An 18,442-nucleotide genomic window follows, 5' to 3' on the forward strand; every position below is an offset into this window, starting at 1 on the left:
CTCACCTCAACCTCCTTCCACCTATCGCCTTGCCAACGCCCCTCCCCCATGTCCCTCCTCCCTACCTTTTATCTTAGTCTGCTTGGCACACTTTCCTCATTTCTGAAGAAGGGCTCACACCCGAAACGTCGATTCTCCTGCTCAATGGATGCTGCCTGACCTGCTGCGCTTTTCCAGCAACACATTTTCAGCTCTGATCTCCAGCATCTACAGTCCTCACTTTCTCCGAGAAGATGTTCACAAGAATATCCCAGGAATGAAAACCTTAACAAAAGAGGAACATTTGAACAATCTAGGCCTATACCCGATGGGAGTTTAGCAAGGATGAGGGGGGATCTAATTGAAACATACAGAACGCTGAATGGTCTGGATAGACTAGTGTTGGGAAGATGTTTCCATTGGTAGGAGAGACTACGACCAGAGGGCACAGCCTTAGAGTAAAGGGAAGACCTTACAGAATGGAAATAAGGAGAAACTTCTTCAGCCTGACAGTGGTGAATCTATGGAATTCATTATCACAGAAGGATATGGAGGCCAGGTCATTGAGTATATTTAAGACTAAAGAAGACTGGTTCTTGAGTATCAAGGGGATCAAAGGTTACGGGGAGAAAGCAGGAGAATTGGGTTCAGAAACTTATCAGCCATGGCGGAGCAGTCTTGATGGACTGAAAGGCCTAATTTCTGCTCCTATGTCTTATGGTCTATGGTCTTATATAGGGTGATGAATGGGAGACTAATCAGGTGAGGATAAGAATAGTCAAATACCAAGGTGATGTAGGCGTGGATGAGAGTTTCAGCAGTCGATTGTCGAAGAAAGTGGTGGAAGTGGACAAGGTTGCAGAAGTAAAATTGGGCAGTCTTTAGGAAAACGACGACATACATGGAATCAGAATATCAGTTGAGAGCTGGTTGAATCTAAAACAATGAGCAGAGTAGAATCAATAAAGCAGGTATAGGGTCCATGGTCCTGAAGAAGAGTAATTGGACTCGAAATGTGAACTCATTCTCACTCCACAGACGCTGCAAGAGTTGCTGAGTTTCTGAAGCACTTTCTTTTCATTTTAGGGTTCTTGGTGATGTCCTGATGATTCCTGTCTTCCTACTATTCAACTGGAGGAAACTTTGATTCATCCAAAACTACATATTGGTCAAGCAGTCTGACAACACAAAGGCAGTACAAGGATCAAGTGAAGTTAGAGAGGTAAAGTTAGGTTTCATCAGTATGCACATGGAAAAGGACTTCACATTCAGCAAAAGCATACAGAACAAGAAAGGCCAAGGAATGATTTCTGGGGCATTAGTGGATAGCGTCCAAGAAGAAAATTTATTGCTTGAGAAGCTCTAATCAGATTACTGAGTGAGGACAATCCCAATGAGTTAAAGGCAGTAAGGGCTGTGGAGGGGAATGATGTAGTTTATTATGTCAAAGGTTATAGAGAAATCAAGGATAATCGTATGAGATCAATGTATTCGGATCATATTCTACATTCTACCAAGTACAACAGATTCTGTCTCAAGGGATAATGCTGAACCTAAAATATCATGATTTCCTGGCAATGCAAGAAATCTGCTTGGCGTTTTACTGAGTCATGACATTAGGATATGATATATTAACTCAACAATGAAGTTATGTCTACATTCTAATGACTGATCACAGGATTCTCAAAAATGCCCTCAGACGTCACTGAGATTGAATCTTTTGTTTTTAACGGCAGCATGGAAGTTGTACAATTATAGATGATCAATTTTATAACACAAAAACACCTTTAACGTTTACCCAATCTTTCTACATGACAAAACTCTACACATCAATACTTAACTTGTTGCCTATATATTAGTATCTTCACCCAATAATATAGCATGACAAACTAGTACCTATCAACATTATATCAAGCACTATACTAACAGAATTGCAGTCAGCATTCAGCAGCTCTGTACACAGTATTATACAGCAACAGACCTTCAGTCTTTAGCACAGAACTTCAGTCTTTGGGTGTAAAATACTAATTAGTTCGTAATAGATCTGTACCCATTAGCACTGTGCTTACAGTGTTATAGTGAGTGACCTATACCCATCAAAACTCAACCCCAGTTTATACAGTAATTGATCTAAACCCACCTGCACAGTGACAGGCCCAAATGCACCAGCTATTTAGTCAAGTATTATACAGCTCCATTGGGCTCTTATGACACAGTTCAAATGTGCATGGACAGTATCTAGAATTGTGCTTCTCAGTGTTTCCACTTTCCTTTTAGAGGACGTGAAGCTGAGGTTTTATCGAAAAGAAATAAATTCTTGCAACCGATTGCAAATCCCACATCACGAAAAATTTCCCAACTTCAACTCAAATATTCACCCTCAGAAAAATCTCTTCAGCACATGCACTCTTCAATACAAGATCCAAAATATAAGCTCATTTAAAAATTTTTAAGGGAACTCTCAGCCCATAAAGAACCAGTCTACAGTGAGAGAAAGAGGGAAAGCCGTAACTTACGACTGATGTCTTGCAGGGTGCTCCATCATGGACCGGGTTCACATTGCTTTCTACAATCTGAAAAGTCTTGGCACTCAGGCCTCCTCTCTCTTTTTTTGGACTTCTTCCAAAACTCCCACACCACGTGAAGAAACTCTTTCATGAAATTTTAGGAGTAACCCTTTAACTCTCCAGATAGAGCAGCAGCCCTATTGTGGCACTCCTACAAGTGGAACAGTAAGGCAGCACAAGGTCCTGGATGACTCTGGGGACACATGTCTTAACTGACTGTTGCCCTGGCTGAGTGACTAATGTACACGTCCTGCTGTGGAAAAGTCAAGTCTGGTGCAAGACTATTGCTGTAGAGTTCCAAGATGAGGCACCAAAAGAACTGAGGTACTTCACATTCTTCACTATCTTTAAACCACACCCTTTAAAAGAAACAGAAAGGCTTGTCAGAGACAAACACACCAAAATAGCATCTGAGTCCATAGGGAATGCCTTGCAGCGGAACTGATCCATTCAGAATACCAAGGACAAACTGCTGCTCCAACCTTTTAACACTGTCATTGCTGGAACTGCTGGGAAATTTGCAAATCAGTTTAAACCAACACTGTTGCAAGAAAATGGGATGATTAAATGGCATCCCATTTATTTATTCACTCTAGTTACAGTCTTGTTGATTTTTTTCTATCTTGCCAACTATTACATTGCTCTAAATTAAACATTTTATCAATTAACAGTCATTAAACCAAAGGATCCAGCTACCTATCCCACAGAGAAAAAAAATCAACTCTCAATTGCCATAGCTCAAATGTTTGGAAGGTGAGAACTCCCAAACATTGAGTTACTTCTACGTTGCACAAAAGCATAGATCAGTGGTGTTGTTTTCCAAATTGTCCTCTCTACTTCCTCAATTACAACAACAGCATTGACAGACAAGACACTTGACTTTGTACTCCACAATATACATCACATAATGGGGTGGAACGGTGCCACAGTGGTTAGCACTGCTGCCTCACAGCGCCAGAGAACTGGGTTCATTTTCCCACCTCAAGCAACTGTGTGGAGTTTGCACATTCTCCCAGTGTCTGCGTGGGTTTCCTCCGAGTGCTCTGGTTTTCCCGCACAGTCCAAAAATGTGCAGGTTAGGTGAATTGGCCCTGCTAAATTGCCCGTAGTGTTAGGTGAAGGGGTAAACGTAGGGGAATGGGTCTGGGTGGGTTGCTCTTCGGAGGGTCGGTGTGGACTTGTTGGGCCGAAGGGCCTGTTTCCACACTGTAAGTAATCTAATCTAATCTAATTTACTGCCAGTGGCTTAGAATGAATGGAACTATCCTGGCATAGATGCTTTTCAATTATATTCAGGTACCTTCTAAAAAGCATGTCCTGACAAATCTGGGGACCAGTCAATTCAGTTGCGAGTTGCTACAGTGAGATACAGAATGATACCAATGACATGGGTTTGATCTTTGCACGGGGCTTTCTCCTCATTTTGCCGTATCCTTGTACATTGATGCCCCTTGAACGACCAGAACTAATTTGGTTTTTCTCTGATGCCTCTGGTCTTGTGTGAAATTGATTATTGCTATATTTGCTTCTTGAGTACATCCTTCGTCATTGGCATCCCAAGGCAATTTTCATCTAGTTGACATCCTACGCATTACATATTTAGCTTATTTCAATGTCAAGTTGTTATTTTTTAAGTTAGTTTTCAAAATGATCAAATAAAACATACATGAGCCGAAGATTTCATTTGCACAGAATACTGCCCCACTTCACCTAAATAATGGACCCATTTTGCATTGGATTCATACTTCCCTTGGAGGGAAGTTGAAAAATTGCAAAAAGAATTGATAAATAGGATTTGGAATCATGGATCTGTTGAGACTTACATAAGGATACCATATCGTCCGTGATTGCTTGTACTGGCTCTTTCCTACATCAATCCAAAATTTCTACCCAAGTCTCCCTTCCTTCGACAGCTTGTAATCTTCTTCTGTTTCAAATGTTTATTTGGTTTTTCCATAAATAATGCAATGATCTCTCTCTTTGGTATATACTACGAGAAATCTCTCCAACCCATTCTGTCAATCTCTTAGTTAAAATTTTTAATTTGTTACTGACTGCGTTGGTCCGGCCTTTTGCTGAAATCATGCAGTAAGTGTTTAAGGAATTTAGGGGACTGACTGAAGAAGAGAACTTCAAGGGTAACAATCTAAGAGCTATTCCTGGTTTCAAATGTCAGCATAGGGACAGCAGATATGCAAAGTAAATGTGTAACTGGAGAGAGCATGATATTAGGGATCAGCAGCAATTAGGTTAAACTTTTAATTAAATCTGTTGCCCTCATAAAATGCTCACTGCACTACAGAATACCAATAAACGTGTGTCGTTGGATATGGATCCTGTGACATACTGCCCCCATTTCTCTGAGTTGTAATTTCTGTATTATGAGATTTGGTCCAAAGTACATGTTCGAGTTAACCTTGCTGATATTGTACCTCATGAGTTGCTCAAGTGCGAGACGGAAGTGGTTTGACGACCTTAACAGGGTTTCACAGATCTGCATGATCAGGAAAAACAAATGTACATCTCCTTAAAGAAGGATAGTGCAAAAAACAGCTCAAAGTCCGAACAAAGTGGATGAATTCAATTTCAAATGAGCTATAGGGTGATAAATAGAGGAAAAATGGAATAAGATTAAAGAAAAAGAAACAAAAAAATCAGTACAAAGATACTGAAATTGATTAGACATAACTGGCAATTTTATTTTCTATCTACAGTATAAGTACATGAACTTTATAATATCCAATGCATTTGAATGGAAGCTACATAACAAGATGGCATTTTCATAAACCAATGATGGATCTCAAACAGGAACCTTTGAATTTTCATATTTAATCATGCATCTTTTCTTGCCTGAAATTGCGAGTGATTTTTGCAACACCTAGTGCTTGATATATTAGAAATTTAAACTACAGAATCGGCATATCATGATTAAACAAACTTGCAAAGGAATAATTCCTCCCCACTTGTCCCCACTGAGTTTTAACAATCTCTGTCTGAAGTTGTCGGCCTCTTGTCAGAATCTGCATCCTGATAAAAACTCACAGGATGAAATGAGGAAGTGAGTTTAAGTCCAGTAGGCTGGAACATAAACAGCAGGAAATCCTACTGCTGGAACACTGAAGCTTAACCCTTAAGAGTATGGTTGAGCTAATTTTATACTTGCATTCAAACTCTGTTGCAAGTTATCACAGATTTTTATTAATTTCATTATTGTCCAAAGCTCTCCCTAGCTTTGACACAATACCCTTTCTTTTCTAACTACTTTGAGAAGCTACACAAACATGACCTGGGATTTCCCCTGACATTTGCACCTAATTAATCATATAAACGAGACTAGAAACTTAAATTTGTGCAGAACTTTATAGGCGTGAATGAGTATCTAATCATCTTACAATACCAGAGCAACCATCCTGAGTCAAAGTATGGGCTGATATAAAGTAAAGGTCCCTTTACATCATTCCAAACAAAAGGTCAGGAAGACCACAGCATACATACAATGATATTTCCTCTGTATGATTTTATCTGTAAACATACTGCCTCAACTGCAAGAACACAATCAGTTTGCACATAACTGCCACAGACACTCATGCTCTAAGGTTGATTTCACAATTACCAATCTTTGTTTTTGACAGCCTGTCTGTTATTAGTCAGGGAAGAGTTGGAATTTCAGTGCAAAGAATAAAAGACACGCCTTTTGAATTGACCAGGTCTAGCAATCTTAAGAAAAATAGAAAAGAATGGAGGATTTTGAATATGATGCTTAAATGTACAAGCAGAAGTAGGAGAATTGAGGAACAGGAAAAAATGAGAAAGTGGAAAGTTTCGATTGGTAGGGCTGTCTCACTGGTAGCGAAAGACTTATTGTCGGTCAGATTGATAATGTGCTCCTCCAAAATGCATTCATAGAGGGGTAAAACATCCTACAAAGAAATGTGAAGAAATGAATGTGCTAAAATGAGTCAGAGGAAAGAACAAATCGAGATATAATTGAGTTAATAAAAGATCGATTAGATATATCAGTGGGAGTCCATAAGATGGACAAGAGAAAAAGAAACAGAATGGAAAACTTAACCACTGGGGAGTGCTTTGGATGGAATAACCAACTTGATGGGGCGTAAGGTTCGATAGACTGTCAAATGGACAGAATCACTGGAATCTGTCACAGTATGAGAGATGGAAAATATAAAGGGAAATTGTAGACATGTGCAGAAGAGAAAAGAGTTGAGGAACTCAGCAAGAATGGTGTAGAACATCCACTCAAGTATGTTGCAGTTTGTCGTGGGGAGGGGGGGGTTTTGTAAAGATTCTATTGACTGAGCATATAATGGGCAGCTGTGGGAATGCAAGGTATTACTACCATGGGAAATACGGAGGCAGTAATGGATCATATTGAAGATTCATTTGTGCTGAAATGTTTCCCACTTCAATGAATGAGACCTATGTGTGCATGCTGCCAGTCTGACTGTATTTCCAGGAATGAAAGAAAGCAAAGCAATATAAGTGCTGGTAGAAAGTGAAAAGTCTTATTGACACTACACAGTACAATGGATAAACAAGTCTTTTTATGACAGTACAACAAGTGTTAGCCTGACTCCTATATCACCCTCATTGGTTCTGTTATTTTAATTTGAACTGTGGATTTACATTTGGCAATTTCCACAACTGGCAAGAGAAGCAATCTCTATGGCATACAATAGTGAACAGGAAAGAAAATCAAGGTGGGCCTTGAGCACACTTGACCAAAAAGAAATGATTTTAGTAAGACAACTAGTCAAATCTATTGAATGAAACAAAAGCAGGAAGTGCTGGAGAAACTCAGGAGATCTGGCAGCTTCTGTACAGTGAAAAACAGTTAATCTTTTGAATGCAATAATCCTTTGTCAGAAATTCATTTTTCTTTCTACAGATGCATTTCTCTAGTACTTTCCGTTTTGGTCATATTTATTACTTATCTTTGGATGTTCTAATTGTAAATGTGGAGCCTTTTCTTGAACAGCTGCAGTTAGCATTGGTGGCCCCACTATGACAACATGTATATGTTTTGGAAAGAACTAGGGAGCGAATGATGCTGCTTTTCACTATGATGAAAATTTCATATAAAGTCATTGCGTCATATAGCATGGAAACAGACCCTTCAGTCCAATTCATCCATGTCGACTAAGTTTCCCAAACTAAAGTAATCCCATTCGCCTGCGTTTGGCCCTATCCCTCACTGCTTTCTTATTCATGCACCTGTCCAAACGTCTTTTAAATGTTGTGAATATACCTATATCTACCACTTCCTCTAGCAGTTCATTCCACACACAAACCACCCTCCGCGTGAAAAGGTTGCCCCTCAGGTCCTTTTGAATTTTTCTACCTTCACCTTAAAAATATGCCCTCTAGTGTTGAACTCCTAGGGAAAAGTAATCTAGGAGATTTTTGCTAGTCATCTTATCCATGCTCCTCATGATTTTATAAACTTCTATAAAGTCACACAACTTCCTGCACTCCATGAAAAAACTCCCAACTTATCCAGCTTCTTCTTACAACTCAAAACCTCCAATCCTGTATGGGATCTTTTCCACATTTTGGAATGTCAATGGGTTTTGCCATACACTACACCTTCAGGGGTGAGTTTCAGCTGATGATTCTTGTATAGATTTGAGTCTATTAAATCTTTTCTGCACCCTCCGGAAATTAACTGGCCACTGTACTCTGAAAGTAGTCTCACCTACATCTCACAACATGATGCTCCAACTCCTTGATCTGAGAAATGAAGGCAAGCTTTCTAAACGCCTTCTTTACCACCCTGTCTACCTGTCATACAACTTTCAATGAAGTATGCACCTGGACCCCTATGTCTCTCTGACAGCAATACCCAGGGCTCTACTATTACTTGCAAACGTTCTGCCCATGTTTGTCTTACCATAATTCAATACCTCACATTTATCCAAATTAAACTCCCCTGCCACACCTCTACCAACTGGCCGTATTGTTCAAGGTCACTTTGTAATCTTACATAACCATCTTCACTGTACACAAAACCACTAATTTTGAAGCCATCCACAAAACGTACTAACCATGCTTCCTAAATTCACATCCAAATCATTTATACAAATGACAAACAACAGTGGACACAGCACTGATCTCTGTAGAACACTGCTGGTCACTGTTCTGGGTCCACTGTTGCTTGTCATTTATATAAGTGATTTGGAATGAGAATTTAGGAAGCACTGAAAGGACCAATAGGCAGGCTAAAGAAGGATATTGAGAAAAAATAAATTGCACCAAATGTGTGAAAGATTCAGGTAGTAAAATCAACTCAGTTGGCAGAGTTAATAGACTTGATTCTATACAAGAATCATCAGCTCAAACCCACCCCTGAAGGTGTAGTGTATGGCAAAACTCATTGACATTCCAAAATGTGGAAAAGATCCCATACACTCAGCCAGCTGTTGACAGATTTCAATACCGTTCTGTGCATTTTAATACATTTGAGCATCTTATCCTGCAATGCTTATCTCTGGAAGCAGAGACCACCATTAATATAGATGGAGAGTGGTTCTTACTAAACAGGGTCAGGCCAAGCCAGAGTGTGCATGCAGCCAAATTCTACCTTTGCAGCCTCAGTATAAACTCTTTATGCACTTGTGGGGAGACACAGACAATATTGTGTGGTCCTGAGGAGTGCCCTCGCTAAAGATTAAGTGGTGGTTTAATCACCTTAAACTGAATTGCTTCACTCCAGCGTTGTGTTCCAGATTACTGTTCACTAAATAGTCCTAATAAAGTCAACTAAAGAAATTTTAGAAGTATTTTCTGTGGAAATTAAACATAGTTAATGACAAAGGATGAGTCACATAACCCAGAAGAGTCTTTTTTACAGATTAGAATGCTGTTGGCATCTGAATGTCACTTCTCCTTAGTCCAACTTCGATATACAAGAAAATGTATCAACAGAATGTGTGAACTGTAGGTCAGAAACATTTATGCCAGTTTATAGCACAGCTGCAACGAAGCAGGCCATGACCCCAATTAAACTACTTCAGTTATTTCATTGGTCTATTCTCCAGAGCTGTAAAGAATTCTTTATTTTGGATAATTTCTGACTCAATTTGCTCTGTGCCCTGAGAATGTAAGTTACCCAGCTTTGCAATTTGGTTCCACTTTGTTTTGTGCCAAATAGTTTCATCAGTTCCTCTGCTTGGCTTGCATGACAAGAAAACAAAATAATGTTAATATTATCTTTTAGAAAACCAGTGGTGCGGTATCGGAGCCACTCCTTATTCAATCTTACAAATATTTGCAAAGTTCAACATTACAAACGTACACGTCCTCATTGCATAGTTTTAGTAAGTGTGTTTTAATATGTGCCCAAGGGAATCCCACATTGACACTGCAAGTGCAGAATTAAACTCATTTAATATACAATTAAGAGGATCAATATCAAAGGCTCAGGCTTCCAACACTCTCCTCGTGAAAACCCACATTGGAAAAGATGAAAACCAGGAAATGTTTGAATAGTAAATAATTCCACTACATTTGTGATGAAATTCCAAATAAAATGGGTTTCCTGGAAATTACTGTAGGAATTGGGAGACTTCCTAGGAATTAAAATTAGAGCGGAAATTATGGCTAAATCTGGGTGTAAGAAATACCGAGGAACAGTTTGTCCTTCCTGTTGTTAGTCTATTGTCATATGAAAATGAAGTTGACGACACAGTCTAACTGCAGAGGGGTATTTGGTAATAACAGAAAGAAGAAACCGGTGTTCAATACTTATTATATTCAGACCTATTCAAACATTTCTCACATTGATACCAGAAAGACTGATGTTAAATTACAATGTTTCCTGTTAAATGTCAGCACTTATGCCTGGTATTGTATTTTCATCTTTTTCTGTTTGAGCAAGCAGATTTAGCGTAAACCTACTCAAACCTGAACTTCAAACCAATGTTCAATCCATCACCAACATCCTAAGGTGAAAACTAGGAATCTTACAAACAGGACCTGAATTTATCTGCCTAAATGTCACTAAAAACATTATAAAAATTTTTGTTACCTGTAGAACCAGTTCTCTCAAATTTACTGGTGTTATATGTGACAGGTGCAATTCAAAATCTGCAAATTCCTCCAGGATGCCTCTCAACTGGAACTCTGTAATCCCTCTACCCTATGTCTTAGTTTTCTACACATGTCCACTGCAATGCCTCCAACCTTACATTGCAGCTCACTGCTTCCAATCTCTACAATAGGGAAGGGATCTGTGATTTGAAATGATTCTCTAAGTGAAGAAAAGCTTCAGCTCAATCAGCAGCTGTTCTTGCCAAAGATTATGTCTCAGCTAACATTAATAAAATAGATTACATCTTTTTAGACAACATAAACAGAATCCACCTTGGCCTATATTATAATTGTGGATGTACTTCAAAAGCTTTTACTTGGCTGTGAAGTGCTTTGGGGTATCCTGGGTTTTGACAGGCACTATACAACACAAGTTTCCTGTTTAGCATAGAATTCAATCAGGCGATGCAATTTATATATTTTAAAATGCAATGTGTAATTTGTATAACTACTTGACTAATTATCCAATAAACGATCAGTTGTCTATGCTATCTGTGTTCATGATTAACATACAATCCTTTCTCAGTAGCATTAATGGGTAGAACAAAATTCTTGTTTAATAGGATTCATGCCAGAGTAACTCACTGTAAAACTGTTGTTAACATTTTTCGTGCTGGATTCTGCAACACTGGCATCTGTTAAATCCACTTCATCAAAGATGATGGACTACAAGAAAAAAGACAACAAAAGACAATCATTGTAAGCACATTATTGTTGATGATACATTGAGCCAGCAGGGGGAGAACAAAGTTAGTTAAACTATAAAAGTAGCCCCACACCCCAATCCAATGATTTAGGATGATCCTACACTTCCACCAGGAAGATAAATAGGGTTGCTATACCATAGTAACCTTATTTATCTTACAGAGAGATAAATGGTGGAAGGAGAACAGGGTAAGACCCTAATCCTCCTACAAAGAGAATAGAGGGTTTAATTAAAAAGATTTTAGAGACATCAATGAAACTTATAAAGTCATAGAAATGTACAGCACGGAAACAGACCCTTCAGTCCAACTAGTCCATGCCGACCAGATATCCCAACCTAATTTAGTCCCATTTGCGAGCACTTAGCCCATATCCCTTTAAACCCTTCCTATTCACATACCCATCCAGATGCCTTTTAAATGTTGTAATTGTACCAGTCTCCACCACTTCCTCTGGCAGCTCATTCCATACATGCACCACCCTCTGCATGAAAATGTTGCCCCTTAGGTCCCTTTTATGTCTTCCCCATCTCACCCTAAACCTATGCCCTCTAGTTCAGGACTCGCCCACCCCAGAGAAAACACTTTGTCTGGAAACTTATTCACATAAAACAAAGATTGTAGCCTTATACTGCAAAGCTCCAAGGATATGGAGATAAAATGCTCTAAAAGCTTATAGACTATCTGACTGTAGGAGAATCCTGCTGCACTGGGTATATTAAAGGGTTGTCATGATAAATAAGGATTGTCTACCATAATAAGGTTATCCTCCTGGGCAGGATATCAGAATAAGAGGGTTTCAGCTGGAACACTCTTCCTCTCAAGCACTTCCTGATTGAGTACACGCATTCTTGTTTGTTTTTAGACAGCTGCCAAGTGACTGAGGTCTTTGGCCCTAGGAGCTAGAAAGTTAAATTTATACCGTGTGAATCTGTGGATGGCACTAAACAGTCAGAAGGGAATTTTCCAGTAAATGTCAGCCTTAAGCATTTCTCATAACTGTAGATTCTACCAGTGTGAACAACAGATTCAACAACAGTAGTTCAGAGCAGATGTGTCAAAAAAGGATTTTGAAATGTTGGATTATTTGAATCCATTCAAGATACCAATAAGAATGTATGGGTAAGTACGATAAATAGTTTTTTGTTAGAGATTTTAAAAATATTGCACATTGTGCCATATTCGGTTGAGGCGTGACAAATATGCAATACCAATTGAATGTGCTCATTACTTTGGAGCCATGAACCCCATAACGTTGTCAGTTGCTCCATCTCTTCAGCCAAGACATCTAATTACAACGAGTTTTCACAAAATCAGATTATAATGCACATTTGTTGGTGAACTTGAAAATAGCACAGCAAAATTTCAACCAAAATGGGCCAAGCAAAGGACAGCTAACATAAGACAGAAGACAACAAGGAGTTTTAAGAGGTGTGGCCATGAGAAATAAAATGGAACTAAATTTTATCTTCTCAATAAGTCCAAATTCAGCATAAGTAATCCGCTGTGTCAATATAAGGTTAATGGAATTCAGAACTCTTTAACTCTGGACAGTCAGCCATTTAACTAAGCTATTCAATCCAGCATGATCCCAGGTTTGCTGAGTTACCTGGTGTCCCTTGGGTCCAGACTTGAGAATATCACTATTGTCCTGAAGAAGGGCTTATGCCCGAAACGTCGATTCTCCTGTTCCCTAGATGCTGCCTGACCTGCTGCGCTTTTCCAGCAACACATTTTCAGTTCTGATCTCCAGCATCTGCAGACCTCACTTTCTCCTCAATATCACTATTGCCCTTTATACTGTTCAGCTCTCTATCCTACTTTTAATTATTACCAGTGACCCCTGCTGGAAAAATGCCATCTGCTAAAGTCAGGTGAGGACAGGATTAAGCTTGACTATGATCCATTTCTCAAATCCCACCCTAGAGCGAACAGCCTGCTTACACCCTAGGCTCACATGCAAAATATGGCCAGATGGCTAAGCAATTGGAGGACAGCAGCCAGCAATGAGTCAGTGCTTTCAGCTTCAGGGAAGAGGGCATCAGGAAAAATATGAATGCATTCAAAACCCAGTCGAGGTGTGATAAACAGAAGGTATGGAGGACAGCTGCAGAAGTGGGTAAGGAGACAGAATGTTCTTCTCCACATAGTCAGTTGGCATAAGATAGAAATGGAGTCAATCTTTACACAATTTTATATTTACTTACTGAGGTACACATTGCAAATATACACCTCCAAATGCAACAACCACAGTTCCAGACTATGTCTATTTACTGTGACTCACTGAATTGCCAGTCAACACCCACCACCTGCATATAATTAAACATAATTGACACAGCGGGTGGGGACAGGGATATAGATTTCAATATTAACTCTCTCATTGCTGTGCAGCATGTCCTCAACCTATCACGTGTATGTCAGTAACATGTGCTCTTTTGGACTGAACACTGCACAAACATATTTCAAACAAGTTCCCAAGTGGAATTTTGTGTTAGATTTCAATGTAATTGCTGCTGGCCAGGTTTCCCAGTGTCTGGACAACACCTGGGGAGCATCACCCCAGGGCCTCTTACTTCCTTCTGATTGTTGTTGTTGTTACCTTCCCCTTGGCTGCACCAAGGTTTAACCTCTGGCTTCCTCACAATTGTTCTCCTCTCTCCTAATAAGCCTCAACCTCTTTGTCATTCCCAAATGTCAAACTGATCCTCATCTATCAAGCACTGATCTCTTGCTTTTGGCTAACAGCAAATTTTACAGTGAATCATTGCCCCTCAGCAGCTCAAATTTAGAATTCTAATCCTTGTATTTAAATATCTTCAAGGCCTCTTCACATCTCTCCATTCCTCTGACTCTCATTTCCCGTGCACCCTCTCTTTTCACTTCACTATCAATGGCCATACGTGAAGACAACACACAATTAATATCTTCCTATATACATTTCTACCTTCCCAGATCTTATGTTTCCATTAAGACATTCTTTAAACTGACTACTGATAAAGATGGGGTTCATTTGTACAGCATCTTTTGTTTTTGAGTTTATCTGCACCAAGTACTTATATTCTCTGCATTAAAGAGTGCAAGCTGAACTCAGCCTATTATGTTATCAAAAGCTGCATTAAAGTTAGTCAAAGGTGAACTAATTACTATAATTCCATGATCATGGGCCTGATAAAGTATTTGTTTATATTGTCTCTAATTATTATCTGAGGTCATCTCCTTACTGCCAATATGAAACCAACTAATTGATAGCTGCCTGACAAATTTCTTCTCTCTCCCTTCCTCCACCCATCCGGAGCTTTATTTTTAACAAATCTAAATTTGCCACCTCGTACTTGTTTGGTACATTCTACTCTCTCACAAAAAAATGAATGTACATCCCTCTCCACCACTACTTCATTAACAATTTTTAACATTCTCGGCTACAGAACATTTGGGCTTAGAAACCTAATCATTTAATAGCATGATCGACATTTTAAGAACGCATTTTGTTTACGTTGACAAGTATTTACATGGAGGAAAAAAAATGATAGAGGGGAACGATAGTTATCAGATATATCTTTTAGATGAGCTGAGTGGATTGCAACAGCTTTTCCCATCCTGTGCATTGTTGCATAACCAGGTTTTGAGCCGTGAAAGAACAGTAGAATGAAAAAGGCCCAATGAGTGGGAGTTTAGCTGGAATCAATAAGGTTAGAAAACAGAAAAAGAACCCAAACTTTCACTGGTCTATTATTGAATTCTAATGTAGATGTCATGTGGTTGCACTAGTTGTGCTGACAAAACTGAATTACGGCACTAATGACAGACAGTTTAAAAAAACTGTTAACACAGCTTTGTTATCAGACAAGACCATCTTGTCAACCACACCTCTGAATGCTGTAGCCAATATATTGCATTGAATTTTTAAAAAATCACCTTTGCATTCTTTGCATAATACAGTGTCCGTCCCCGGAGCTTAAAGTATCTTTTCTTCCAGCGCTGAAATGAACTTGTCTGCTTCATCAGAAGACCTTCTTTTATAATAGCCTGTAAGGAATGAAACTGTATTTAGAACTGAAGGCACAGAAGAAAAGCCACACCTTTTAGATATAGAAACACATGGCATGAAACTGTAATACCAAATATTTGCTTAACTCCCCACCTCCTCCGCCACCCACCACTTAAAAAGTAAGAATATGTGAGCTGGAGTAAGTGCCAAGTAGATTGTAGGATAAAGTCAGCATTTTTCACCAAACCTTAATCATCTATCTTATCATCACCTTATGTGACAAGGTGTCAAATTTTATCTAACACTCATGTAAAGCACTTTGGGATATTGTTGCATTATAAGAGTGAGAATTTTCCTTTGATTACAATTGTATAGTATCTTATGCACAGAAACAAACTATTTACTCAAATGGGTCAAAGACTGCTCCACATGGTTTCTTTTCACCTGTTCTCATGTAACCCTACCAACACTTTCTTCTCTTCTGTGTTTTTCCCACTAAATGCATCCACACATTGTTTATTTCAATTACTCCAATGTGTTAGCATTTTACACATACTGTACTAACCACTGCTTGGATAAAGAGCTTTGGCCAGAATTTCCTTTGAATTTGTTAGTAACTACCCCTGTGTCTTAATGTCCTCTAGTTTTAGATTCCAGACCATTAAAAACATTTTCTTTACAAGTACTCTATTAAATCCAATAACAAACCTAACCTCTACTGAATTAGAGAATTGCTTTTGGAGCCCAGAACTCAAGATTGTTCAGCCTTTTCCGACAGGTATTTCTCTCTTATTTCAGTATAAATCTTATGAAACTACTGTGCATTCTCTTCAGTGCATCCACACCAGAGATTTGCACAGAACGCCCATGTGGACTAACCAAGGGTCTTAAAAGTGTCACATTAACTTAGGTCTCTTTTATTTCTCTCTCACAAGAAATGAATTTGAGTAATGAAAGCATCATTAAATCTGATTTGAGTTAAGCATTTGAAAAGGAAGCATACAGAAGTTGCAATAACAGGTACAGGAAAATAGGATTCGAGTGGATGGATGCAGTTCAACAGTTTGCATAAAAAAGTGCAATGGGTTCCATATACAGAGGAACCTTGACTATCTGAAGGACACAGGTGGGGAGTATTTCGTTTGGTTCACCGGATGCCAGATAACATAGTTTAGCCAAACATCGGACTTGCAATCTTGCCAGATAATCTGATATTGAAAGAATCGAATGCCGGATAATCGAGGTTCCTCTGTACTGCTTCTTTCTATGCTTTAAGTTATGATGATGCTGAGAGAATTTTGCAGTACGAGAGACCTTCGAGCATATGTAATGCAGAAAAGGCCTATGGATTAAAAGCTAATTGATTTCTCAACATGCTATTACACTCCAATGATCATAGAGAACATGATAGGTAAATAAATAACATTGACTGATAATAACAGATCGTTGATACAATTGGCCTCAATATTCTAGGACGTGAAGTTTGGGTCATGCAGGGGTACAATCAGCCAGGATATATACTCCTCATTATACTTTTGGAAAGAATAAATATGGATCAGGGATTGAACAGAAACGGATGCAGTAATCATACCCCCTGCATGGTCAAGCTCATGGAAGTCACTTGAATGAGATAGTGGAGAGTGGATGGCGATCAGGAAGCAGGAAGCCAGTGAAAGTCTTTGCAATGAAGAGGGAAAGAAAGGCACAAACCTTTACAGGTATGGTCCAAAAGAACATGAACTTCTCAGCCTTGAGTCACAAATATCCTGAACATCTGTTAACTCTCTTCTTTCAAAGGCTGGAGCGGTTCCTTTGAACTATTATATGCTTCTCTATCCTATATCTTATGGTCCCTTATTCACTCCTATTTACAATCCTATCTATACAGTCATGATTTGGAGATGCCGGTGTTGGATTGGGGTGTACAAAGTTAAAAATCACACAACACCAGGTTATAGTCCAACAGGTTTAATTGGAAGCACTTGCTTTCGGAGCGCCACTTCTTCATTAGGTGATAGTGGAGTACACAATTGTAAGATGCAGAATTTATAGCAGAAGTTTACAGTGTGATGTAACTGAAATTATACATTGAAAAATACCTTGATTGTTTGTTAAGTTTCTCTGTTAGAATGACCATGATAGTTTCACTTCTTTCATATGTAAATCACAAATTTTTTTAAAAAGTTACATTCTCAAGTTAACTGTAACAATTGATGTCAGGCCAGGCAAAATGGTGAAGGTGCTAGACCCGTGTGTTCTGTTGTTTGTGCCATAATGTTTAAACTGATTCTAATCTAAAAAACGAGCTAACAGAGTCTTACATGGATTCATGTCGTTTTTGAGCAAAGTACAATGTAAGCCTGCAAGTACAAATTCACCCCACAAACATATATGTGTATATGGGTTTTTGTCTCTGTGTGTGTGTGTGTTTGGTGGGGAGTTGTGAGTGTGTGTATGTGTGTGTGTGTGTGTGTGTGTGTGTGTGTGTGAGAGAGAGAGAGAGAGAGAGAGAGTGTGCGCGCGTGCGTGCGCCCCTCTCACAGACTTAGACCCCTTTACACTCTCACACACACACACACACATATATATACTCTCTCTCACAAACACTCACAACTCCCCACCATACACAGAGACACACACACACACAAAAACCCACATGCACATATATGTTTGTGGGGTGAATTTGTACTTGCAGACTTACATTGTACTTTGCTCAAAAACTACATGAATCCATGTAAGACTCTGTTAACTCATTTTTTAGATTTGAATCAGTCTAAACATTATGGCACAAACAACAGAACACAGGGGGCTAACACCTTCAACATTTTGGTAAAAACAATGACTGCAGATGCTGGAAACCAGATTCTGGATCAGTGGTGCTGGAAGAGCACAGCAATTCAGGCAGCATCCGAGGACAGGCAAAATCGACGTTTCGGGCAAAAGCCCTTCATCAGGAATAAACGCAGAGAGCCTGAAGCGTGGAGAGATAAGCTAGAGGAGGGTGGGGGTGGGGATAGAGTAGCATAGAGTACAATAGGTCAGTGCGCCCTCCACCTCCTCCAAACACCACCCACGCCCTCCACCTCCTCCAAGACTTC

General features: G+C 39.2%; 1 protein-coding gene across 6 annotated transcripts in view; it reads right to left on the bottom strand.

Annotated features, from left to right (window-relative positions):
• Positions 1 to 18,442, bottom strand: part of LOC122555774 (diacylglycerol kinase delta-like) — a 152,516-nt gene that overhangs the window by 87,980 nt on the left and 46,094 nt on the right. For 5 of the 6 annotated variants that reach the window (XM_043701902.1, XM_043701900.1, XM_043701899.1 and 2 more), the window contains exons 2-3: positions 15,272 to 15,382; positions 11,238 to 11,318 (exon numbers count right to left, since the gene is read on the bottom strand). In XM_043701902.1, the coding sequence (XP_043557837.1) occupies positions 11,238 to 11,318; positions 15,272 to 15,382 (192 nt within the window). Of the gene's footprint in view, positions 1 to 2,495; positions 2,834 to 11,237; positions 11,319 to 15,271; positions 15,383 to 18,442 lie in introns of those variants that run through there. The other variant, XM_043701903.1, reaches the window with a different exon arrangement.

The sequence above is a fragment of the Chiloscyllium plagiosum genome, chromosome 13 (assembly GCF_004010195.1).
Source record: "Chiloscyllium plagiosum isolate BGI_BamShark_2017 chromosome 13, ASM401019v2, whole genome shotgun sequence".
Taxonomy (NCBI): Eukaryota; Metazoa; Chordata; class Chondrichthyes; order Orectolobiformes; family Hemiscylliidae; genus Chiloscyllium; species Chiloscyllium plagiosum.